Genomic DNA, 23,352 nt, shown 5'->3' with positions numbered 1-23,352 from the left:
TTGGGTAAAATTTGTTTATACTGGCAAAGCCAATACCATGAAGGCAGCAGTGATTTACCTATCTAGAAAAAGATGTAACTGTCCACCTAGATCGTTGAGCTGGCTTTCTCCTGTCGGCAGCTTATGACAGAGATATCAAAATCAAAACCTCTGATCTCCTGGGTAATGATAGCAGTATGCCATTCTGGCCTGTCATAGTTGGAGTTGTCCATGAAGGTCCGAATGTTCCAAGTTCAAAACTTCATTTTAAGGGACTGAAGATACTAGTGTGTGAATTAAAATGAGGTGGCTGTTACACTGCAGCTACCACACTGGCTTGGCAGAGCAAAGTCTTGGACAAGTGGCACGATTGAGATAACTCTGCCATGTTGGATATACAAAACACACAAGAGTGAATCTTATTATTTCCCCTTGACATTCAGTACCATCACTGTCACTTTCAACATCCTACAGGTTACGATTAACCAAAATATTAACTGGGCTAGTCACTAGTATTGTGACTACAAGAGCAGGTCAGAGGCTAGGAATCTTGCAGCAAGTAAGTTATGTCCTGACTCCTCAAAGTCTGCCATTTTGTAGGCGTAAGTCAGCAGTGTAGTGGAATTCTCCCCATTTGTCCAGATAAGTGTGATTCTAACAATACTCGACAAGCTTTGACACCATCCAAGAAGAAGTAGTCTGCTTGATTGGCACCACATCTATTGTTGGAAAAGTATTTACATCAATTATTAAGGAAGTAATAGCTGAACATTTGAAAAATCATAATGTCATCAGCGGTGTCAATATGGCTTCATGCAAGGGAAATTATACCTGACTAATTTGTTAAGAGTTTTCTGGGGAAGTCACAACCAGAGTTGATAGAGAGGAAGCAGTAAATGTATTGTATTTGGACTTGCAGAAGACATTAGACAAGGTACTGCACAAACGGTTAAGTTGAAAGAGCCTGTGGTGTTGGAGGTAGTATTATTGGCATGGATAGAAAATTGGCTCATGGGCATGAAATATTAAGTGAGGATAAGGGTTTTTTTAATCAGGTTGGCTACCCATGACCAGTGGGATTCCACAGGGATTAGTGCTGGGTCTGCAACTGTATACAATATGTTTTCATGCCTGGGAGGAAGGAAGTGAATGTACTATATCCAAATTTTCAGGTAACACAAAATAAGTGGAAAAGCAGATTGCAAGAAGCATACCAAGTTTACAGAGAATTATTGATAGATTAAGTGGAGAGAAAAGTTGACAAATGGAGCATAATATGGGAAAATGTGAAATTGTTCATGTTGGAAGGGAGAATGAAAGAACAGAATATTATTTAAATGGAGAAAAAAAGCTGTAAAAGGGACTTGGAGGTACTTGTACACAGAATATAGAAAGCTGGAAAACAGGTGTAGCAGATAATCAAGAAGGTCAATGGAATGTTTATTTTAAGAGGGTTGGAGTATAAGAGTAAATAATTCTTACTGCAAATGTACAAGGTGCTGGTGAACCACATCTGGAGTACAGTGAGCAGTTTTGGTCACCTTATTTAAGGAATGATATCATTTCATTGGAGGCAGTTCAGAGAAGATTCTCTAGAATGTTCCCTGGTATGGAGGGATTGTCTAATGAGCAAAGACCAAAGAGGTTGGAACTCTACTCATTAGAGTTCGGAGTAATGAGGAATTATCTCGCTGGAACAGCTAGGATTCTTAAGGAATTTGACAGGGTAAGTGCTGAGAGAATGTTCCCTCTCATGGGTGGGGGTAAGACCAGACGGCATAGTCTCAGAATAAAGAAGTGACGGTTTAAGACACAGATGAGGAGGAATTTCTTCTCTCAGAGGGCTATGACTCCTTGCCACAGAGAGCTGTGGGAACAGAATCCTTGTGTATACTTAAGGTGGAGATAGATCAATTCCTGATCAGTAGGGGCATCAAGGTTTGTGGGGAGAGGGTGGGAAAGTGGATGTAAAGAATGTGCGATTAGCCATGTTTCTATTGAATGGTTGAGCGGACTCTAGGTCAAATGGCCTACTCCTGTTCCTATTTCTTGGAGTCTTATAGTTTTATCTACAAACATTTAGTTGCTCCACCACCAGTGTTCAGTAGCAGCAATATGTACCATCTATAAGAAATCCAGAAAATCAATAAAGCTCCTTAGACAGCACCTTCCAAACCCATGACCACTCCAATCTAGAAGAATAAGGGCAGCAGATATGCGGAAACACTATCACCAGCAAGTTCCCCTCCATTCTTTCTTGGAAGTGTATCTCTTGTACTTCCATGTTGCTGTGACAAAATCCTCAAACTCTGCCTTGATACATCGTGGCTGTACCTACAGCATGTGTACTGTGGCATTTCAAGAAGGCAATTCACTGCTACCTTCTCAGGGGCAGCTAGGGGTGGACAATAAATGACAGCCCAGCTAATGATGTTTACGTCCCACAAGTCAATTTTTTTTAAAAGAATTTGTCCGCTCTCAACACTGTCCAAACAACATTGCTTCAGGTTTGAAAGGTGTTGGTTGTACAGGCTGCTGCCATTTGTCAGAATTATTCAGCAAATCCCATGTTGGATTTGTATACACTGCACATAAAGTTCAACTGAGTTGATAAACTTTCTTTTTCCTGTTTGTATAGTTATGGAATTGACAACACATGCTATGTACAACCGTATGTGGCCATTTAGATTATTCTCTAAACTTTGAAAAGGAATAATGAGCAAGGGTTTTGTCTCAAACTCATGACATATATCTTTAAAGAGACATAGTATGCCAGTATATCTTAAGAGACATGCTCATGATTTGTTGACTGTATCATGGCAAAAAGACTGGAGGGTATAAAAATTGCAGTCCATCATTTGAAACATGATATGCTGGTCAATGTATATTGTTCTTTGTAATATAGTAGCTTAATGTGAGCCCAGACGTTGATGTTCTTGTGAATGTAATATATTTATATATTGGTGAGCTATAATAAACCTGTATTGAATTCTTCAGTACCACATTATCCATGTCCTAGTATCTTGTAGTATGAGGAATAATGTAAGCATTGCTGCATCAGATAGAATGGCCTGCTGAAAAATATAAGTTGCAATTTACAAAACGTGTAATCCTTTGTTGACATGTAGAGTAACTAAGTGCTTCTTTGTTCGTAAGGAATCATAGTCATACAGCACAGAAACAGACCCTTCGGTCCAACCAGTTCATGCCGACCATAATTCCAAACTAAACTACTTACTCCTGCCTGCACTTGGCCCACAGCCCTCCAAACATTTCTTATTCATATTCTTATATAACTGTCTTTTAAATATTGTAACTGTACACGCATCCATCACTTCCTCTGGAAGATTACTCCACATCTGAACCACTCTGTGTTAATAAAAAAAATTGCCCCTCATGTCTTTTTAAAATCTTTCTCCTCTCACCTTAAAAATATGCCCCCTAATATTGAAATCACTTACTATAGGGAAAATACACCTACCATTCACCTTATCTATATCCCTCATAATTTTATAAACTCACATAATGTCATCTCTCGATAGGTTCCAGCCTATCGAGCTTCTCCTTATAATTCAAACTTTCCAGTCCTGACAACATCTGGTAAATCTCTTCTGAACCCTCTCCAGCCTAATAATATCCTTCCTATAATAGGGAGACCACAATTGGACATAATACTCCAGAAGAGGCCTCAGCAATTTCCTATACAAGTTCAACATAAGCCCCAGCTCCTATACTGAAAGGTATGTGAAATAAAGGCAAGCATGCTAAACACCGACTTAACCACTGCATGTGATGCAAACTTCAAAACATTATGTGCCAACCACTAGGTTTCTGTTCTACAACACTACCCAAGGCCTTACTTTTAATTATCTTTGTTTGACCAAAATGCAATAGCTCGCATTTATCCAAATTAAATTTCATTTGCCACCTCCTTCACTGTCCACTATACCACCATTCGTGGTGGCAGCCACAAACGTACTAACCATGCTTTCTATATTCTCATCTAAATCTTTTATATAAATGACAAACAGAAGTTGACCCAGCACTGGTCCCTGTGGAACACTGATGGTCACAAGCTCTCATTTCAAAAAACAACCTTCCACTATCATTTCTTTGTCTCCTGCTGTTAAGCTCATTTTGTATCCAATTGGCAAGCTCACCCTGATTTTCATGCGATCTAACTTCACTAATTAGTTTGTCAAGAGGAGCCTTGTCAAAGGCTTTACTAACGTCCAAGCAAACAATGTCTAATGCTCTGTCTTCATCAATCATCTTAGTTTCTTCTTTAAAAAAACTCAATCATGTTTGGGAGACATGATTTCCCCCCGTTCAAAACCATCCTGACTATCCATAATCATTCCTTGCTGCTTCAAATGCATATAAATTCTATCTTTCAGAATCAGTTCTAACAACTTACCCACCACTGAAGTCAGAGTCACAGGTCTAGTCTCCAGGCTTTTCATTTCATCCTTCCTTAAACAAAGGCACAACTTTAGCCAGTCTCCAGTCATTTGGCAGCTCACCCATATTGATAGATAATATGAATATTTCTGCAAGGGGCCTGGTATTTCCTCTCTAACTTCCACAAAGTCCTGGGATACACTAGATCAGGTCCTGGAGATTTATCCATCTTTATATTTTCTAAAACTTCCAGTACTTCCTCTTTGATAATGTGAACTGTTTACAAACATCAGTATTTATTTCCCTGAGTCCTCTAGCCTCCATTTCTCTCTCCACAGTAAAAACTAAAGCATTTAATATCTCTCCCATCTCCTGAGGTTCAACACAAAGATGACGTCTTTGATCTTTAAGGGGACCCATTCTCTCTATAGTTACTCTTTCTTGCTCTTAATGTACTAGTAGAATCTCTCCGGATTATGCTTAACCTCATTTGCCAAGGTTATCTCATATCATCTCTTTGCCTTCCTCTTAAGAAGGCTCCAACTCTTTATATTGTTCAAGAGATTGATTTGACCCAGTTATTTACATCTAATTTATGATTTAATTTTTTTTAACAGAACCTTAATATCTTTATTCGTCCATTATACTCTAATCCTACCAGCCTAACCTTGTACTTCAAAGGAAACATAATGATTCTGAACTCTCATTATGACACTTTTGAAAGCCTCCCACTTACCAGACATCCCTTTATCTATGAACAGTCTACTCCAATCAATGTTTTAAATTTCTTGTCTCATACCATTAAAATTTGCCTTACTCCAATTAAAATGTTTAATTTTTATGGAAGGCTTGTCATTTTGTATAGCTATTTTAAAACAAACAGAATCATGATCACGAGACCCAAAGTGTTCCCCTATTATTATTTCAGTCACTTGCCCTCTCTTATTACCCAAGAGAAGATCAAGTTTTGCTCCTTTTCTAGTGTGATTATTTTCTTATTGATAAAGAAAATTTTCTTGAACACATTTAACAAATTTTTCACTATGGTAGTTCAAGTCAATGTTAGGGAATTTAATTCACCTACTTTTACAACCATATTATTCTTACATACATCTGAGATCTCTCAACATATATGTTCCTCAATTTCCCCCGGACTATTGGGAGATCTATAATACAATCAAGATATCATTCCCTTTTTTATTTCTAATTTCAACCCATACGTTTTCACTGGACGATTTTTCAGAAGTATCTTCTCCAGCTACAACAGTAATACTTTCCTTAATCAAAAATGCCACTCCCCCCTTTGACTCTTTTTCTATCCTATAACATCTGAAACCTGAAACATTGAGCTACCAGTCTTGTCCATGCTTGAGCCAGGTTTCTTTTAATAGCTATGACATCCCAATCCCATGCTCCCAAATATGCCCTGAGTTTTTTTTTCATCAGCCTTACCTATAAGGCCTCTAGCATTGAAATAAATGCAATTTAATTCTTCAGAGTCATTTTGTTCTCTGACTTGTTCCTGTCTGTCTTTTCAGATTCAAACTCTTCTCATTTATCTATCTGTCTCTGCTGCTTAGGATCCCTCTATCCCTTCTATTTAGTAGTTTACAGTCTCCCTTAATAGAATTAGCGGAGTTTCCCACTAGGATATTGGTAATTTGAAAAATCATAGGATACTATTCATTTCAAGGTCACAAGGAGCAAAAGTCAGTTTTGTTTCTCTGGAAGTGCCCATGTAAAAGTTACTGGTTGCTGATGCGATAGTATTAGTCTCCAGCTTTACGCTCAAGAGTGCTATTTTAATTTCTCTTTGTTTTTACTTGAAATGTAACTGAAAGTGCCTGTGAGTTATTATAATCTAGATCTGTATTGTTCAGAAATACTTATTCAGAAAATATTATTCAATAGGCTTGTGTTCTTTGACCATAGCAGGTTGTACTCATGATACTTTATGTAGCAGGTGGAAGATCCCTCTGGCAATCCAGGAGGCCAAGTGGATACAAAAGCTGTAGCAGCTGGAAGCAGGCTGAACCAAATCAACACCGAACAGATTCCATCTCTTCTATCAGTGCCTACAAGAAACCACATGGATATAACCACCCCTCCTGTGCCAATGGTAGCTCCAGAGGTACTAAGAGTTGCTGAACACAGACACAGGAAAGGATTGATGTACCCATATGTATTTCAGGTGCTCACAAAGGTAGGCCTAAATACTGCCCACTGTAAACTCAATTTCTTTCACTTAACTGATTAGAAACCATGGTTTCCGTAAATTGAGTACATAGGCATTAGGAATTCAATTGAGGATATGTATTTGGACCCCCAAATCACATTTCTTCATTGTCATATAAACTGTTGGTTTAGAAAATGGTAACCAGTGGTATTAAGGGAAACAAAAGGCCAGAGGTTCCAATCAATGGTGGCACTGTGTGCACTTACTTTTGGCACCATTTTAGCCAGGAATTCTAATCCTGGTAGTAGCAAAAAAGCCTTGACATGTTCAAGGGACATGTTGGAAAGAGGAACTGCGCAGAGCAGACATCCTTACGTTACAACATCTGTTACCATAATCAGGTCTCAAGTATTTCAGTGGGGTGGGTGAGTGAATTGATGAGAGGATGGTGAGATTGTAGTGGTTAGTCACTTAGGAGTAGTGGGCAGTGGTTAGTTGACTGAGGATGGTGCGAAAATGATTTGAAGAATGGGGAGTGGAGGAAGCAATTGAGGGTTTGGGGGCTACTGGTCTCATCGAAAATGAGAATTTGTGTGAAATGATGATAAGAGTTGAGTTCTGTTAATCATGGAGTTATCTCGGAGATTAATTCTCAAGTAGATATCTGAGTAAGTAGCGTATATCTAATGCAAGTCTCTGACACTGGGATCAGTTTAAGAAACATTCAAAGAGGAGTTACAGGCAGCTTGAGTCTGCCCATCGGAAATGTCAACTTCCCAGGCTGAATAAGCATGCATCAGGGATTTAATTGGGTTCTGACTCAACTTTCTAAAGATACCCATTCAAAGTATAATAATTTACTTCCCTTTACAAATGCTCTGTGACCTACTGTCTACTTGTCCCCTTTATTTTTCCAAATGTTGAGAAATAGTGTGAACCAAAGTCACAAATAATAACATCCTGTAGCGTTGACCATAGTGCATAGTCCAAGAGGGATAACTTAGATGCTGTAGATCGCTTCAGAGAGCTGATTGGAGACTTCAGAGACTGAGTTGTGGAAAAATAGGATGTGATAGCACTTGGAAAGTGGGCAAAAGTTTAAAAGACCCGAGTGTCTGGTGGCTGCATGTTGAGAGAAATTCAGCCCTTTGTTATCAGTTCATGTGAGAACAAAGAGAAATTCAATGATCTGTTTAGTGGGTTAAAGGGACAGGCAGATTTGAACAAGCACTCTGGATTTATGGGAAATCGGTGAGAAACATAAAGGCACAGTATTATGGTTGAGGATAGGGAGTGGATTTAGTGAAAAATTGGATAGTCACTGGATAACTTGCTCTTCACCTTTTGAGGTTGAGCTTGATCAGAGGGTAACCATCAGAGGGTTCACTATATAATTATACCAGCCACATCAATGCTGTTACTTACAAGAGCAGAGTAGAAACAAGGCATTCTGGAATAAGTGACTCACCTGGTATGTCTTGACCTCTTCACAACTGAAATGTTGTAAGCACATATTCTTAATTCATTCATGACATTGAGGTATCAATGGCAACATTTTGACCTCTCAGAATTTAGCAGTTCCGTTCAATGAAATTAAAAGGAAGAATAAATGGGAGCATTGATATAGAGTGCCAAAATTTGGAACCAGCAACAATGAAGGAATAGTGATTGTAGTTCCAAGGTAGGCATATGGCTTGCAGGAAAACTTTTAGGTGGTTAAACTCCCAAAGTCAGAAATCACACTACACTAAGTTATAGTCCAACTGGATTAATTGAAATCACAAAGTTTTGAAGTAGCCTCTTCATCAGGTGAAATGAGAGAGAAACATGCAGAACACAGGATTTATGGGCAGAGAGATCAAAAGATCATACAAATGATGTGAGTGGAGTGTCAAATGATGTCTCTGCAGGTGACCAAGTGTGTTAGATGCTGTGAGTAAAGTGTCAACAGCAGAATAACAAGTGAAGGGATGACTTAAAACCAGATTAAATTAGGTACAGCAATAATTACAAAAAATTAAAAATAAGATGGTACTGGAGATAAACCAAATAGCTGGAATAACATGCAACAAAAACAGACGCTGCTGGAAACATCCAGCAGGTCGGGTAGCATCTGTGAAGAAAAACCAGCGGAAGGGTCATCGGACCCGAAACATTAACACTTACTTTTCCTCACAGCTGCTGCCAGACCCACTGAGCAACCCTTGCTCCTGATTTACAGAGAGTGCAGTCCTTTCGGTTTTTATGTGACTGGAATAATATGATAGGAATAAGATTTGCATGCCGAGAGTCTAACCAAAGTTATAAGTAATCCTAAACTGTACAAACTCATTAAGATAGAGAGATCATAACAATTTATCAAGGTGATGGTGTTAAAACAGGACAGTAGGGAAGATTTTACAAATACAGAATATCTGGGGTCACATGTAGTGTGACATGAACCCAAGATCACGGTTGAGGCTTCATGGCTTTCCGTTTCTGCTTGGCGCTTCTGCGTTGTTCTGCACGCATCTCGAAGGCTGACTCAAAGGATGCTTATCCGAAGATCGGAAGCTGAATGTCTTTGACAACTGAGGTATTCCCTGACTGGGAGGGAACATTCCTGTCTGGCAGTTGTTCCATGGTGTCCATTCGCCTGTTGTTGTAGTGGCTGCATGGTCTCGCCAGTATACAATACCCCGGGGCATCCTTGCCTGCAGTTTATGAAATTACAAATCGCACAACACCAGATTATAGTCCAACAGGTTTATTTGGAAGCACTAGCTTTCGGAGCACTGCTCCTTCAGGTAGTTGAGATAGGCATACGAGATAGACAGCATTGATCGAGTCATGTGAGTATCTGCTGTGTTCCAACATGGTAGTTTCCATATCAATGATCTGACATGACTTGCAGAGGTTGCCATGGCAAAGTTGTGTGGTATTGTTATCAATGTTGTCCTGAGTTTTATTAAGTTTTGAGAAGATTTGTAGCTCAAATTGACGTTATGGATGTAGGTTTGCTCGCTGAGCTGGAAGGTTCATTTCCAGACGTTTTGCCACCCTACTAGGTAACATCGTCAGCGGGCCTCAGGCAAAACACTGCTGATAATTCCTGCTTTCTATTTATATGTTTGGGCTTCTTTGGGTTGATGATGTCAATCCTTTTTTAGAACAGGAAGTGACTAGACTGCCACATGAAATGACATCACCAGCCCAAAGAAACCCAAACATATAAATAGAAAGCAGGAATTATCAGCAGTGCTTTGCCTGAGGCCCGCTGAAGATGTTACTTGATAGGGTGAAAATGAACCTTCCAGCTCAGCGAGCAAACCGACATCCAGGCTAAGTAGTTTGCTACAAACGTCTGTTTAAGGGTTGACAGTTGATGGAAGGCAAGAATTGGAGGCAGCGGGATGATCTTGGTGAGATGCTTGTCATTGTCAATGATGTTGATGGCTGCGAAGAACATGGCATTCTAATGCTCTGGGGAAATGCTGGACAACGAAGGGTACTCGTCTGTGTCTGTTTTCTGAGGAAGTCATTGCGATTTTTGATGTGGGATGTCAACACTGGCGATTGATGAGTTGGACACTGTATCTCATGAAGGCATCCTTCAAAATCTTTAGGTATCCATCACGTTCCTCCTCACCTGAGCAGATCCTGTGTATGGCGCAGGGCTTATCCATACGGGATGACTTCTTCCATGTGTTTAGGGTGGAAGCTAGAGAAATGCAGCATAATGAGGTTTTCCATGGCTTGTGGTAGAGTGAGGTCCACAGATGTCGTCCTTGTATCTAAGAATGAGACTGATTCGACTGAAGCTGCTTTCACTTTATTCACATCATCTAACACTCTTGGTCACTTGTAGAGACTTACTATTTGACACTCCACTCACACCATTTGTATGATCTTTGATGTCTCTGCCCATAAATTGTGTGCTGTGTGCTTCTCTCTCACTTCACTTGACGAAAGGGTTAAGCTCTGAAACCTTGTGATTTCAAATAAACCTGGTGTAACACTGGCACCTCTATGGTTAAAGTTCTGCTGTTTTGCTGTTTTGTCCTCATAATGGAAATTTTAGATTTCGGAAGTGCTACCAAAGAAAGCTGGTATGTTACCATAATGCATACAGTAGATGCTATGCACTGAACCTACATAGCGGATGAGGTGTACACCAAGCAGACTGCTTTGTTGTGGATAATACCAGTGATCATAATTGTTAGAGCTGGACTCCTCCAGGCAATAAAAAAGTATTCCTGACTTGTAAGTGGAGAAAGGGAGTTTGGAGGCAAATTACTTCCCATATAGTACCCATTCCCTATCCCACTCATGTAGCTGCAATGTTTATACATGTGGTCCAGTTGGCATTCATTGGAGTGGTGATATTTCCTGTACCCAGATATTGATGGGAGAATCAACAATGGTCAGACTCTCTCTTGATGGAGATGGTCATTGCCTAGCACTTGTGCTGGGGAAAATGTTGCATGTCACTTCTTAGTCCAAGTCTAATTGTTGTCCTGGTCTTCAGTGTACATTCCATTCAGAACTAATGGTGGGTTTTTGATGGAAAATATGAAAATGGTTGCACTGAGACCCTGTCCTGAGGAAATCCTGTCCTGGTATTGAAATAATTGGCCTCCCACAGCTATTTTCCTTTGCGTTAAGTACAACTTCAACCAGTAGTGTGTTTTCTCTACTATAAATGCTGCCTTGGTGTTATGGGCAGTTACTTACAGATTACCTCTGCAATTCAGCTCTAATAATCCCACTGAAACTAAAACTATTAAGAAGATTTGGAGTCAAGTGGTCCTAGCAGTACAGTAGCTGCATATCAGTGAGCTGATTGTTGGTGCGTACTTGGCACCTGCTAAGTTTGCTTTGATGATGACTAAGAGTAGACCAGTGGAGTGGCAATTGGCAGGATTAAATTTGTCCTGCTTTGTCCTCCTACCCTGTCGGATAATTGCCAGTTTTGTAGATTTAGTGAAACAGCTGGGCGAGAGATGTTGCTAATTTGGGAAAGCACAAATCTTCAGTACTGCAACTCGAGTGTTGGGGCATATTCAATGTGGGGAAAGTGAGGACTGCAGATGCTGGAGACCAGAGTTGAAAAATGTGGTGCTGGAAAAACACAGCAGCCCAGGTAGCATCCCAGGGGCAGGAGAATAGACGTTTCGGGCATATTCTCTCCTTCAGGAATGAGGCTGGTGTGCCAAGCGGGCTGAGATAAAAGGTAAGGGGAAGGGAATTTGGGGGAGGGGCACTGGGAATATGATTGGTGGAAAGAGGTGAGGGTGATAGGCCGGAGAGGGGGTGGGGGCAGAGAGGTCAGGAAGAAGATTGCAGGTCAAGAGGGTGGTGCTGAATCCGGGGGTTGGGACTGAGATAAGGGGGCGGGAGGGGAAATGAAGCTGGAGAAATCTACATTCATCCCGTGTGGTTGGAGGATTCCTAGGCAGAAGATGAGGCGCTCTTCCTCCAGGCGTCGTGTGGTCAAGGTCTGGCGATGCAGGAGGCCAAGGACCTGCATGTCCTTGGCGGAGTGAGAGGGGGAGTTAGTGTTCAGACACAGGGCGGTTGGGTTGGTTGGTGCGGGTGTCCCAGAGGTGATCCCTGAAACGTTCTGCAAGTAGGCGGCCTGTCTCCCCAATGTAGAGGAGACCACATCGGGTGCAGCAGATACAGTAAATGATGTGTGTGGAGGTGCAGGTGAATTTGCGACGGATATAGAAGGATCCATTGGGGCCTTGGAGAGAGGTGAGGGGGGAGGTGTGGGTGCAAGTTTCGCACTTCTTGCGGTTGCAGCGTAAGGTGCCGAGAGTGGAGGTTGGGTTGGTGGGGGGTGTTGACCTGATGAGGGAGTCGAGGAGGGAGTGGTCTCTCCGGAACGCTAATGTGGGGGGGGGGGGGGGAGGGAAATATATCCCTGGTGGTGGGGTCTGTTTGGAGGTGGCGGAAATGACGGAGGATGATACGATGTGTCCGGAGGTTGGTGGGCTGGAAGGTGAGGACCAATGGGGTTCTGTCCTGGTGGTGATTGGAGGGGCGGGGCTCAAGGGCAGAGGTGTGGGAAGTGGAGGAGATGCGGTGGAGAACATCGTCAACCATGTCGGAGGGGAAATTGCGGTCTTTGAAGAAGGAGGCCATTTGGGTTGTTTGATAGTGGAATTTGACCTCCTGGGAGCAGATGCGGTGGAGCCGAAGGAATTGGGAATATGCGATAGCGTTTTTACAGGGGGCAGAGTGGGAGGAGGTGTAATCTAGGTAGTTGTGGGAGTCGGTCGGTTTGTAGTAAATGTCTATGTTGAGTCAGTCACCCGAGATAGAAATGGAGAGGTCTAGGAAGGGGGGGGAGGAGTCTGAGATGGTCCAGGCAAATTTGAGGTCGGGGTGGAAGGTGTTCGTAAAGCGGATGAACTGTTCAACCTCCTCGTGGGAGCACGAGGTAGTGCCAGTACAATCATCGATGTAGCGGAGGAAAAGGTGGGGGGTGGTGCCAGTGTAGCTGCGGAAGATGGACTGTTCCACATATCCAACGAAGAGGCAGGCATAGCTGGGGCCCATGCAGGTGCCCATGGCTACTCCTTTGGTTTGGAGGAATTGGGAGGATTGGAAGAAGTTGTTGTTAAGAGTGACGGCCAGTTCAGTCAGTCGAAGGAGGGTGTCAGTGGAAGGGTACTGTTTGGGTCGGTGGGAGAGGAAGAAGCGGAGGGCTTGGAGGCCTTCGTGATGGGGGCTGGAAGTGTATAGAGACTGGATGTCAATCGTGAAGATAAGGCGTTGGGGGCCGGGGAAGCGCAAATCATGGAGGAGGTGGAGGGCATGGATGATGTCCCGAACGTAGGTGGGGAGTTCTTGGGCTAAGGGGGACATGATAGTGTCAAGGTATGCAGAGATGAGTTCGGTGGGGCAGGAGCAGGCTGAGACAACGGGTCGGCCGGGGCTGTCAGGTTTGTGGATTTTGGGCAGGAGGTAGAAACGGGCGGTGTGGGGTTGTGGGACTAAGGTTGAAGGCAATGGATGGGAGATCTCCTGAGGTGATGAGGTTATGGATGGTCTGGAGATGATGGTTTGGTGGTGGGAGGTGGGGTCATGGTCATGGGGACAGTTGGAGGAGGTATCCGCGAGTTGGCGTCTAGCTTCAGCGGTGTAAAGATCGGTGTGCCAAACTACCACTGTGCCTCCCTTGTCTGCTGGTTTGATGGTGAGGTTGGGGTTGGAGCGGAGGGAGTGCAGGGCTGTGCGTTGTGAGGGTGAGAGGGGTGGAGAGGCTGAGGCGGTCAGTGTCGCGGTGGCAGTTGGATATGAAGAGATTGAGGGCAGGTAAGAGGCCAGCATGGGATGTCCAGGTGGATGAAGTGTGTTGGAGGTGGGAGAAGGGGTTGTCAGAGGGTGGGCGAAAGTCCTGGTTGAAGAAGTAGGCACAGAGGCAAAGGTGACGGAAGAAATGCTCACTGTCTAGCCGCATGTCAAACTCATTGATCCAGGAGTGTAGGGGGATGAAGGTGAGCCTCTGCCGAGGACTCATCGTTCATCCTCAGAGAAGGGGGATGTCTGGGGGGATGGTGAAAATTTGGAAAATAAGGGCAAGGCACATTCAGTGTGCACAATTACTGTTGATTTTGTCTGCAGACTGGCATGTGTGATGTTGGAAACCTTGAGGGATATTGTAGTATCATTTCTGACTGAAATTATCATCAATGCTTCAGTTTTATATTTTCCAGTCAAATGCTGGCTTCTTCATTATTGGGGATGGAGAATTTAATAAAACCTCCAAACTTTGTAAGTTTATTTCTCTACTAGCATTCATGATCGTATACAGCAAGACTTGCAGTGCTTTCATCCAGTTATTTCTTTGTGAAAATGCTAAACTTTTTCAGTTACAGACTACCTGCACTCTTTAACATGCATATTGTTATGTTTTGAAGCTCCACCACAGGTTAGCACCTCCTTTTCAATCTGCTTGGCGCTATTACTGCACTCCTCATTAGACCAGAGCTATTCATCTGCCCATAATGGAATTAATAAAATCAGTGGTCCTCAAGAGAGCAGAGTTAAAGGAAAACAGATATCCTGGAGTATGGTTTGAGATTGCAGAGATAGAGACAATTGGAGCATAGTCTCCACAAGAAACATGGTAGTCACTTCAGCCAATACTGCCAGGGAAAGATTCTTATTTGGTAGGTAGGCCAGGTCAAGGCCAAGTACCTTCTCAACACGACACAAGCCTTTTTGGTAGCTTTGTTGTTGGAGACTCAGCAGTAATGAAGCTAACAAATTATTCTTGATGATGCATATTCAAGTTCCCCACCAAATGCTCTTCAGTACCCTTGCTACCCTCATTGTTCTTTGCTGTGATGTTTGACGTGGAAGAGAACAGATTCATGGGTTGAGGGGGGCAGTAACCGTTAATCAGTGGAATGTTTCCTTTTCAATGTTTAACCTGACATCGACGGCTTATGGAATCCAGAGTCCATGCTAAACACTTCAAGGACCACTCCCTTCCAGTTGCATGGCTGTACACTACCATCACTGTTGGATCAGTTCTGCTAGTGGGAGAGAGAACTTGCCCACAAATAGTGATATAGGAATCTGGGATGTTGGCTGATGGTCAAGTGTGCAGAACCATACAATTGTTCACTAACCTATTGTACAACTTGGCCAGTTTGGTACAGGTCCCCAGATATTAGCTCAACGTTGCATGTTCAACTGAGCTTGGTGTGTCGAAATATGATGCCCAAGCCAGTGCCAAATAGTCCATCCTGTTTCATTATTCACCTCTTTGGGCAATTTGATGCAACTGAGTGGCTTGCTGGCACATTTCAAAGGGATGTTGAGTGAATTGTGTTGCAGAGTGTTGAACGTCACGTGCATAACATGCCAGGTAGAGTTGATGGGTTTATTTCCTGATGGACAATATCTATATTTGCCATGTATTGATTTACCAAGTTCAATTGAAAATATTTCCCAGCCCTGTGACTTCCAAGTGTTGCACACTCCTGACTTGGAAATGTCCTACTATTTGTTTTTCCATTTGTGGGTGGATATCTTGAAATTCCTTGAGAGGAGAGATAATTTTGATCGTCAGCTTTGACAACATCATGAGGACAAATTTGGAAGAAACGTGTATGTACACATTTCAGAATAATTATGTCAGTTAAAATATGGAATATTGTAAATGGTTAAATAAACTATGGAAATAAATGCAGTTGGCTTTGAACATGCAAATTTCTTTTTTTTTGGTATGAATCATGTAATTCTTTAAACCTTTTGATTCTGTATGTTTACTGGTAGAGATTGTAAGAAAGTACTACAGAAAATGACAGTAACAGTCATCAGATAAAATAGTGTCTGTAGAGATGCAAGGTTCGTGTTCCAGGTCAATGACCTTTCATAAGACGTGAAAGGAATTAGAGATTTAACAGTTTATAATCAAGTATAAAGCCAGGCGAAAAGGGGAATGGGGATGAGGGAGGTGGAGAGTGAAGAACGAAGGGGAAAATCTGTAGAAAATGGTGAACAGTATCTAATGATGAATACTTTGTTTTTAATTATAGGGGGAGATTAAGATCTCCATTAGCATAGAAGATGAAGCCAATAAAGATTTGCCTCCTGCTGCTTTGCTGTATAGGCCAATACGACAGTGTGTATATGGAGTCCTGTTTAGCCTAGCTGAGGCTAGGAAAAAAGCTGAAAGACTTGCACTAAGGAAAAATAGATTCCCTACTGAAAGTAAGTTAATTTCATATTTTGTGCTGGGTATTTATAGCACATCATTTTAAAAGTTTATACTGAGATTGTGGGGAAAAAAAACACAGTATATTGATTAAAGAAGTGTTGGTCAAGTAGTTTTTTGGGATTCCAAATTAAAACAGTCTGCATTTGCGAATGCAAAATATTATGTTGGGTATTGAAGTCCATCTAAATGTCAAATTTGTCTGACATAATGATCAGAATTTAAAAGCGCTTATTGTTTTGTTAGGTTGGAGGGTGGCATTACATTTGGTTGGGGGAGGTAGAGAATTTCAGACCTTGTATCATCTTCAGGTAAGATGAGGTTAAATGGTGAGATAGGTGGACAGAACAAGCTGACATAAATATCCCAATTCTATGCTTGTTGAATAATATCATTCCATATTTAAAGTTAACTAACTAAAATAACAGACAAGTACACTTAGTTGGAGTGTAGGGACTGATTTGTGCTAAAGGCTGAATTGCTGAACAAAAAAAGAAAGAACTCAGATGTCACTATAGTATCGCTGCTGGGTGAGAGCTGTCCAGGATGTCAAGTTTATACAGGGTATACAGTGTAAATGTGGACATTTATAGTGGGTAAATGTTAACAAGCTTGCCCGAAGTGTCTCAATGTTGACATTGTTTTGTAGACCTCAATATAAACATATAAAAGATTTTAATAATTATATTTCCTGTAGCATTTTGTAGATAAATTTTAGGTTGTCTGTATTGGTGAGAGTCTTGGGACTAAAGGGATCAAAAGGTATGGAGAGAAACAGGGGGTATTGAGTTGCATGATCAGCCATGATTATATTGAATGGTGGAGCAGGCTTGAAGGACCAAATGGGTTATTCCTATTTTCTGTTCATTCAACTGAGCCTCTGTCCCTGTCTGTTTCCTTGTTCTCTAATTTTCCTCTATTTTTATTTGTTTCTTTCTTGAGTGACAATGTGCTAGGAAAAGGAACCACCACCAGCTTCAGGTCACATTGTGTTAGGGGTTTAAAATGTTGTCAGTGTCACCCTTCCCTTCCCTCTGCAGCCATTCCTACTTCAACCAACTAGAGTCATAGAGATGTACAGCACAGAGACAAACCTTTGAGTCCATCTCGTCCATGCTGACCAGATATCCTAAATTAATCCAATCCCATTTGCTAGCACTTGGCCTAGATCCCTCTAAACCCTTTCTATTCATGTACCTGTCTAGATGTCTTTTAAATGTTGTAATTGTACAAGCCTCCATCATTTCCTCTGGCAGCTCATTCCATACACGCACCACCCTCTGTGTGAAGAAGTTGCCCCTTAGGTGTCTTTTAAATTGTTCCCATCTCACCATAGACTTATGTCCTCTATTTTGGACTCGCCAAACCCAGGGAAGCGACCTTGTCTATTTACCCCATCCATGCTCCACATGATTTTATAAACCTCTAAAGGTCACACCTCAGCCTTCAACGCTCCAGGGAAAACAGCCCCAGCCTATTCAATTTCTTCCTATAGCTCACACCCTCCAACCCTAGCAATATCTTTGTAAATCTTTTCTAAACCCTTTTAAGTTCCACAACATCCTTTCTACATAAGGGAGATCAGAATTGCACGCAGTATTCCAAAATTGGCCTAACCAATATCCTGTAAAGCTGCAACATGACCTCCTAACTCTTATACTCAATGTTGTGGGTGGCACAGTGGTTAGCACTGATGCCTCACAGTGCCAATTCCCGCCTCACGCAATTGTCTGTGTGGAGTTTGCACATTCTCCCCGTGTCTGCGTTGGATTCCTCCGGGTGCTCCAGTTTCCTCCCACAGCCCAAAAATGTGCAGTTTAGGTGAATTGGCCATGCCAAATTGCCCATTGTGTTAGGTGAAGGAGTAAATGTAGGGGAATGGGTCTGGGTGGGTTGCTCTTCGGAGGGTTGGTGTGGACTTGTTGGGCCGAAGGGCCTGCTTCCACACTGTAAGTAATCTAATCTAATCTAAAGGAAAGCGTACTAAACACCTTCACTATCCTATCTACATGAGAGTCCACTTTCAAGAAACAATGAACAAGGTATCTTTGTTCAGCAACACTCCCATGACCTTACATTAAGTGTTCACCTATGTGTTTCTAGGACAACACTTCACATTCCCTTTCTTACTACAATATAAATCACATCTATCCTTGGCTCTTTCCCTTTAGAGTTGTCATCGAATACTGCATAATGTTTTTCATCATTTTATGGTTACTGAAGAGTATCAGTCCACAGAATTAGAACGCTGGTCCACTCTTTGCCATCAGTTTCAGTAGGGGTCAGTCAACTAATCTGACAATAAGCCATAGCCTCAATGCATTTTTGTGAACAACTGGCAGCAGTTTTCCTTGTGGCCTAAATATTTTTAGTATTTTTTTAAATTCTTTAATTTACAATGATTAAGATCAATACAATCCAAATTTAGCTGAATACCTTTTCAGGTAGAAAAGATGTGTTAGCGTTAAATGTGGTGAACAGAGGTATGATATTTCAAATTGCGTCCTTAATGATTGTTTGAATAGAAATATCTGCTTTAAAACGTTCAGAGTGAAATTTTGATCAAAGAAAATCTTTCAGAGGGTCTTTTAAAAATTAAGTTTGAAAATACTTTATCTATTTTTTCTGAGACCTGATGAAGCAGCAGTTTAAAAGTCTAGACTAGTAATTTTTCACCAATAAGAGTTGTAACCTTGAGAAATGGGCATCCAACTCTACCTTAAGTTTGTTTCAAATTAAAAGTTTATTATTTGAAACTGAGGTTTTTATCGCACTTGAAATCTGACTAAAGCAGTGAGAAATATAGCTGCATTTAACTTCCATTATGGACACGCAACCTTCTGATGAAACACCGAGTTTAATCAAATTCCTGACTGAAGGTCTTCCAGGGTACATTCTGCAAGGTAAACGTGTGAAAGAAATTTCGGCTTCCCATCACTTTGAATTTATGGAGTAAGTCTGGACTTTTGAGCTACCTAATTCCAGAGGAGAGTTGAATAAGATTTTGATAGAGTTTCCTACTTCTTATGTGTATGTCTGAGTTTGTCCTGTCTGTGTCCACTGTTGTGTCAAACTAAGATGATTTTGTAATCAGTTGGATCTCCCCATAATTTAGCTTATATTTATGAAGACCAAGGTCGTATATGGTTTTCCAATCATTTTTTCAACAAGGTTTGCTATCTTCAAAGCTTGGCGAATATAATTCCCCATCCAGTGCACTCTTTCAAAATCTCTATTGCCTGGACCCATCCCTACTGCCAAAATACTTTCACCTCTCACTTTTCCATATGAAATTGTATCTGTTGCTTATCTGCCCATTGTGCTGGCCTATCTATGTCCTCTTGCAGACAATTTGTATCATCCTCACTGTTTACCTTCAAGTTTAGTGGGATCAGCAAAATTTGAAGTTTACTGCAGATCCCTGTTCTATAACATCCTCTAGACTAGAAAGGAAAACAATTTTACATGACTAGCTATTTTCATCCCTTTTGTTTTATTCAATTGCACACTCCCATTCCATAGGCTTCAATTTTATTAGCAACTTTTCATGTGGTACCTTGCCAAATGCCTTTGTAAAATTCAATCGACAAAATCCATTGTGTTTCCTTCATTTAACCTCTGCTTGACTTAGATTAGTGAAATTTGATCTTCCTTTTACAAATCCATGCTGGCTGTCCTTAATTGATGTAACCCTGTCCGAGTGCCTGGTGATTTTTTTTACCTCCCACGATAAAAGATTCCAAACCCTGCCTGCTACTGATGTTAGACTAAATGGCCGAGAGATTGCCCTTACACTCCTGAACGTTGGAGTCAGATTTGTCACTTCTCTCTCCTCTGGCACCTCCCCCATATGTGGAGCAGCTTAAAAAAGTTAAGGCAAGTGAAAATTCAATTGCCTTGCCTGGCACCTTTAAGCATAAATTACTGTCTTTATCTCTGTTAGAATCCATTCCACTTCTTTGCACCCACTTTCTACCTAAATGCTAAGAGAAAAAATTCAGATACCCTTTATCTTTGCTACTATTCTATTCTTCTACTCATGGTAGAGAGTTTTTGTTCAGAGGTCTGTGACTAGCAGTATATCACAAGAATTGGTGCTGAGTTCACTGTTGTTCATCACTTATACAAATGATTTGGCTGTGAACGTGGGAGGTATGATTAGTAAGTTTGTGGGTGACACTAAAATTGGTGATATAGTGGACAGTGAAGAAGGTTTACTAAGAATACAATGGGGTCTTGATTAACTGGGCCAGTGGGCCAAGGAATGGCAGATGGAATTTAATTTCAATAAAAGTAAGCTGTTGCATTTTGGTAAGATGAGCAGGACTTACACAGCTAATGGTAGTGCTCTGGGGAGTGTTGTCAAACAGAGGCGCCGAGGGCGATAAGTGCACAGTTCCTTGAAATGGCTTCACAAGTAGACAATATGGTGAATGCAGCATTTGGCATGCTTACCTGCATTGGTCAGAGTTGCAGCAACATGTTACAGTTGTACAAGACATTGGTAAGGCCACATTTTGAGTACTACATATAATTCTGGTAGCTTTGTTATAGTAAGAATTAAACTGGACTGGTTCCAAACAAGATTTACAAACATGTCACCAAGACGGGAAGATTTGAGTTATAGGGAGAGACTGGATAGGCTGGGACATTTTCTCTGGAGCATGGAAAGCTGAGGGGTGACCTGACAGAGATTTATAAAATCATGAGGGGCATAGTTAAGACAAGGTCTTTTCCGCAGAGTAGGGGAGTCCAAAACTTGAGGCTATAGGTTTAAGGTGAGAGGGAAGAGATGTAAAACGGATCTGATGGGCAACTCTTTCCACACAGGATTGTGCATATTTGGTATGAGCGGCCAGAGGAAGTGGTAGAGGTGGGTACTATTACAGCATTTAAAAGACATTTGGAGAAGCGTGTTTAGATCAGTCAAATACAGGCAAATGTGACTGATTCAGCTTAGGCGATCTGATTAGCAAGAATGAGTTGGGCAGAAGGGACTGATCCTGTGTAGTATGCCGCTATAGTTATGAGGAGTGGTACATTCTGAAAAATGGAGAAAAGGCAGTGGGATTTAGGGGCCTTGGCATTTGAACCACAAAACGCTAGCATCCAAATTCAGTGAGAAATAGAGCAAACAGAATATTGGCCTTATTTCAAAGGGATAAATGAAGTATTAAAGTAGACTAAAACTGTGCAAGACCCGAATCAGACCACACTGATTAGTTTTGGTCTCCTTGCTTAAGGAAAAATGTACTGACAGTCGAGGCAGTCCAGAAAAGGGTCAGTAGATTGATCCCAGATATGGTGGAATTTTCATATGAGGAAAGGTTGAGTATGTTGGGCCGATACTCACCTTATTGAAACATATAAAGTACTTAGGGTACTTGACAGGGTAGTTGGAGAAAGATGGTTTTTCCAGTGTTCTCTAGAACCAGAGAGGACAATCTAAGTAGAAGGGGTTGAGCAGGACTTTTTTTTTCTCTCTGAGAATAGGGAATCTGTGGAGTTCTTTTCCACACTAGAGGCTAGATCATTAAGCACGTTCAAGGATAAGAGAAACAGATTTTTATTCAGTAACAGAGTGAAAGCTTATGCAGAAAAGCGGAATTGTGGATTATCAGATCAGCCATGATCTTATTGAATCATCGAGCATTCTTGATGGGCTGAATGGCCAGCTTTCTGCTTTATGGTCTTATTAACAAGGGTAAAACTGCATGGGTTGCTAAAGTATCTGCTGAAAGGAAGCAACAATTTTGTAATAACTTAAAATAGATAGAAAGCATGTAACTGTGGCAATATATTAATAATCTATATGGCCAGCTTTCTGCAGTGGAAAATGAACAATTGAATTTTCTGTCAGGAATTAGTACTGCTGTAATGTTGCATGAATGTCTTCCATAGGATTGGATGTAAGAATTTAAATCCAAGTCCTGGCTTAGAAGGAGGGGATAAATCAATCAGACCGTCATATATAACTTGTTTCCCCTTTGCATTAGTGCAGTTGCAAAAGTATTTGATGTTGCCGTTGTTCATTTAGCTCTGAGCCATTTATATTGCTTGCTATAGATTTGGCCCATTTACAAGAATCTGAGTCTCCCCTTTTCTCCTGTGACTGTCATATAGGTGATCCCTAACCATAAGCCTGGTTGCCTTTTTCTGTTCAGCTACCTTTTTTTTGCTCAATTGCAGAATAGTACCTCAAGTGTGAATTTTTTTTTTCATTTTTGTTGCCTTTGCAGCAGAACCAAATATGAATAATTAATAACAAAATGCTGTGGATGCTGGAAATCTGAACTAAAAACATAAAATGCTCACACTTTAGTAACAACCTGGAATGCTAACTGACACGCTGAATGTTTCCAGTATTTTCTGTTTTTATTATAAATAATTAAAACCAACAAAACAGATTGCTGGGGTTTTCACTAAATAATTCAAAATTTAGGCCACCAATCTCCTAATGTTCACAGTATTACAGATTCCACAGAAATGTAGTGAACTTTGAGTCAAAGAAAATGTTTCTCTCATCCATTTCATGCGTCCAATGCACTGTCCCTATCCCTTGTCAGTATCATGGATGCTTTCAAGTCCTTGCTGATTGATTTTTGTTTTGACTGCACTGAGTAGTTCAACTTCCAAGATTCCTAAATTGGCATGTTCAGCAATGAGAATATGAAGACCCAATGGCTAAAAATGTGCAGTTTAGCATTCAAAATCAAAACTGAGTGGAGAGTCCAACATTTAGAAAAGCTCACAGTTTTTTAGTACATTATTTAAGGCTTCACAGAAGGCCATGTTTAAGGGTGAAAGGATGGGTTGTGTCTGTCAAAAGTGGTGAATTTAAAAAACCTTAAATGATTTCAATCTTCAAAGAAGTGTTAAAATCAAAAACAGAGGGTTAAGAATATTTAAGTTGAGGAGAAAAATAAGTGAAAACAATAAGCTGTTGGACAAACTGACACAGGATTCAGAAAGTTGGTGCATAGTTCCTTGTGTTTCTGTACTGTGAGATATATTTGCATAAGGGAACTCTGTATCAAATATAGATTTGCATGGAAATGATTAGAGGGGATCATTGACACAA

General features: G+C 41.1%; 1 protein-coding gene across 2 annotated transcripts in view; it reads left to right on the top strand.

The window, feature by feature from the left end:
* The window catches only part of fam120c (family with sequence similarity 120 member C), a 134,437-nt gene that overhangs the window by 76,878 nt on the left and 34,207 nt on the right, over window positions 1–23,352 (top strand). The window contains exons 9-10 of one of the 2 annotated variants that reach the window (XM_060835558.1): window positions 6,344–6,583; window positions 16,093–16,267. In XM_060835558.1, the coding sequence (XP_060691541.1) occupies window positions 6,344–6,583; window positions 16,093–16,267 (415 nt within the window). Of the gene's footprint in view, window positions 1–6,340; window positions 6,584–16,092; window positions 16,268–23,352 lie in introns of both variants that reach the window. The other variant, XM_060835557.1, reaches the window with a different exon arrangement.

Source organism: Hemiscyllium ocellatum, chromosome 14, assembly GCF_020745735.1.
Source record: "Hemiscyllium ocellatum isolate sHemOce1 chromosome 14, sHemOce1.pat.X.cur, whole genome shotgun sequence".
NCBI lineage: Eukaryota > Metazoa > Chordata > Chondrichthyes > Orectolobiformes > Hemiscylliidae > Hemiscyllium > Hemiscyllium ocellatum.
The sequence above is the reverse complement of the archived record's forward strand: the minus strand, read 5'-3'. Positions and strand labels throughout refer to the sequence as shown.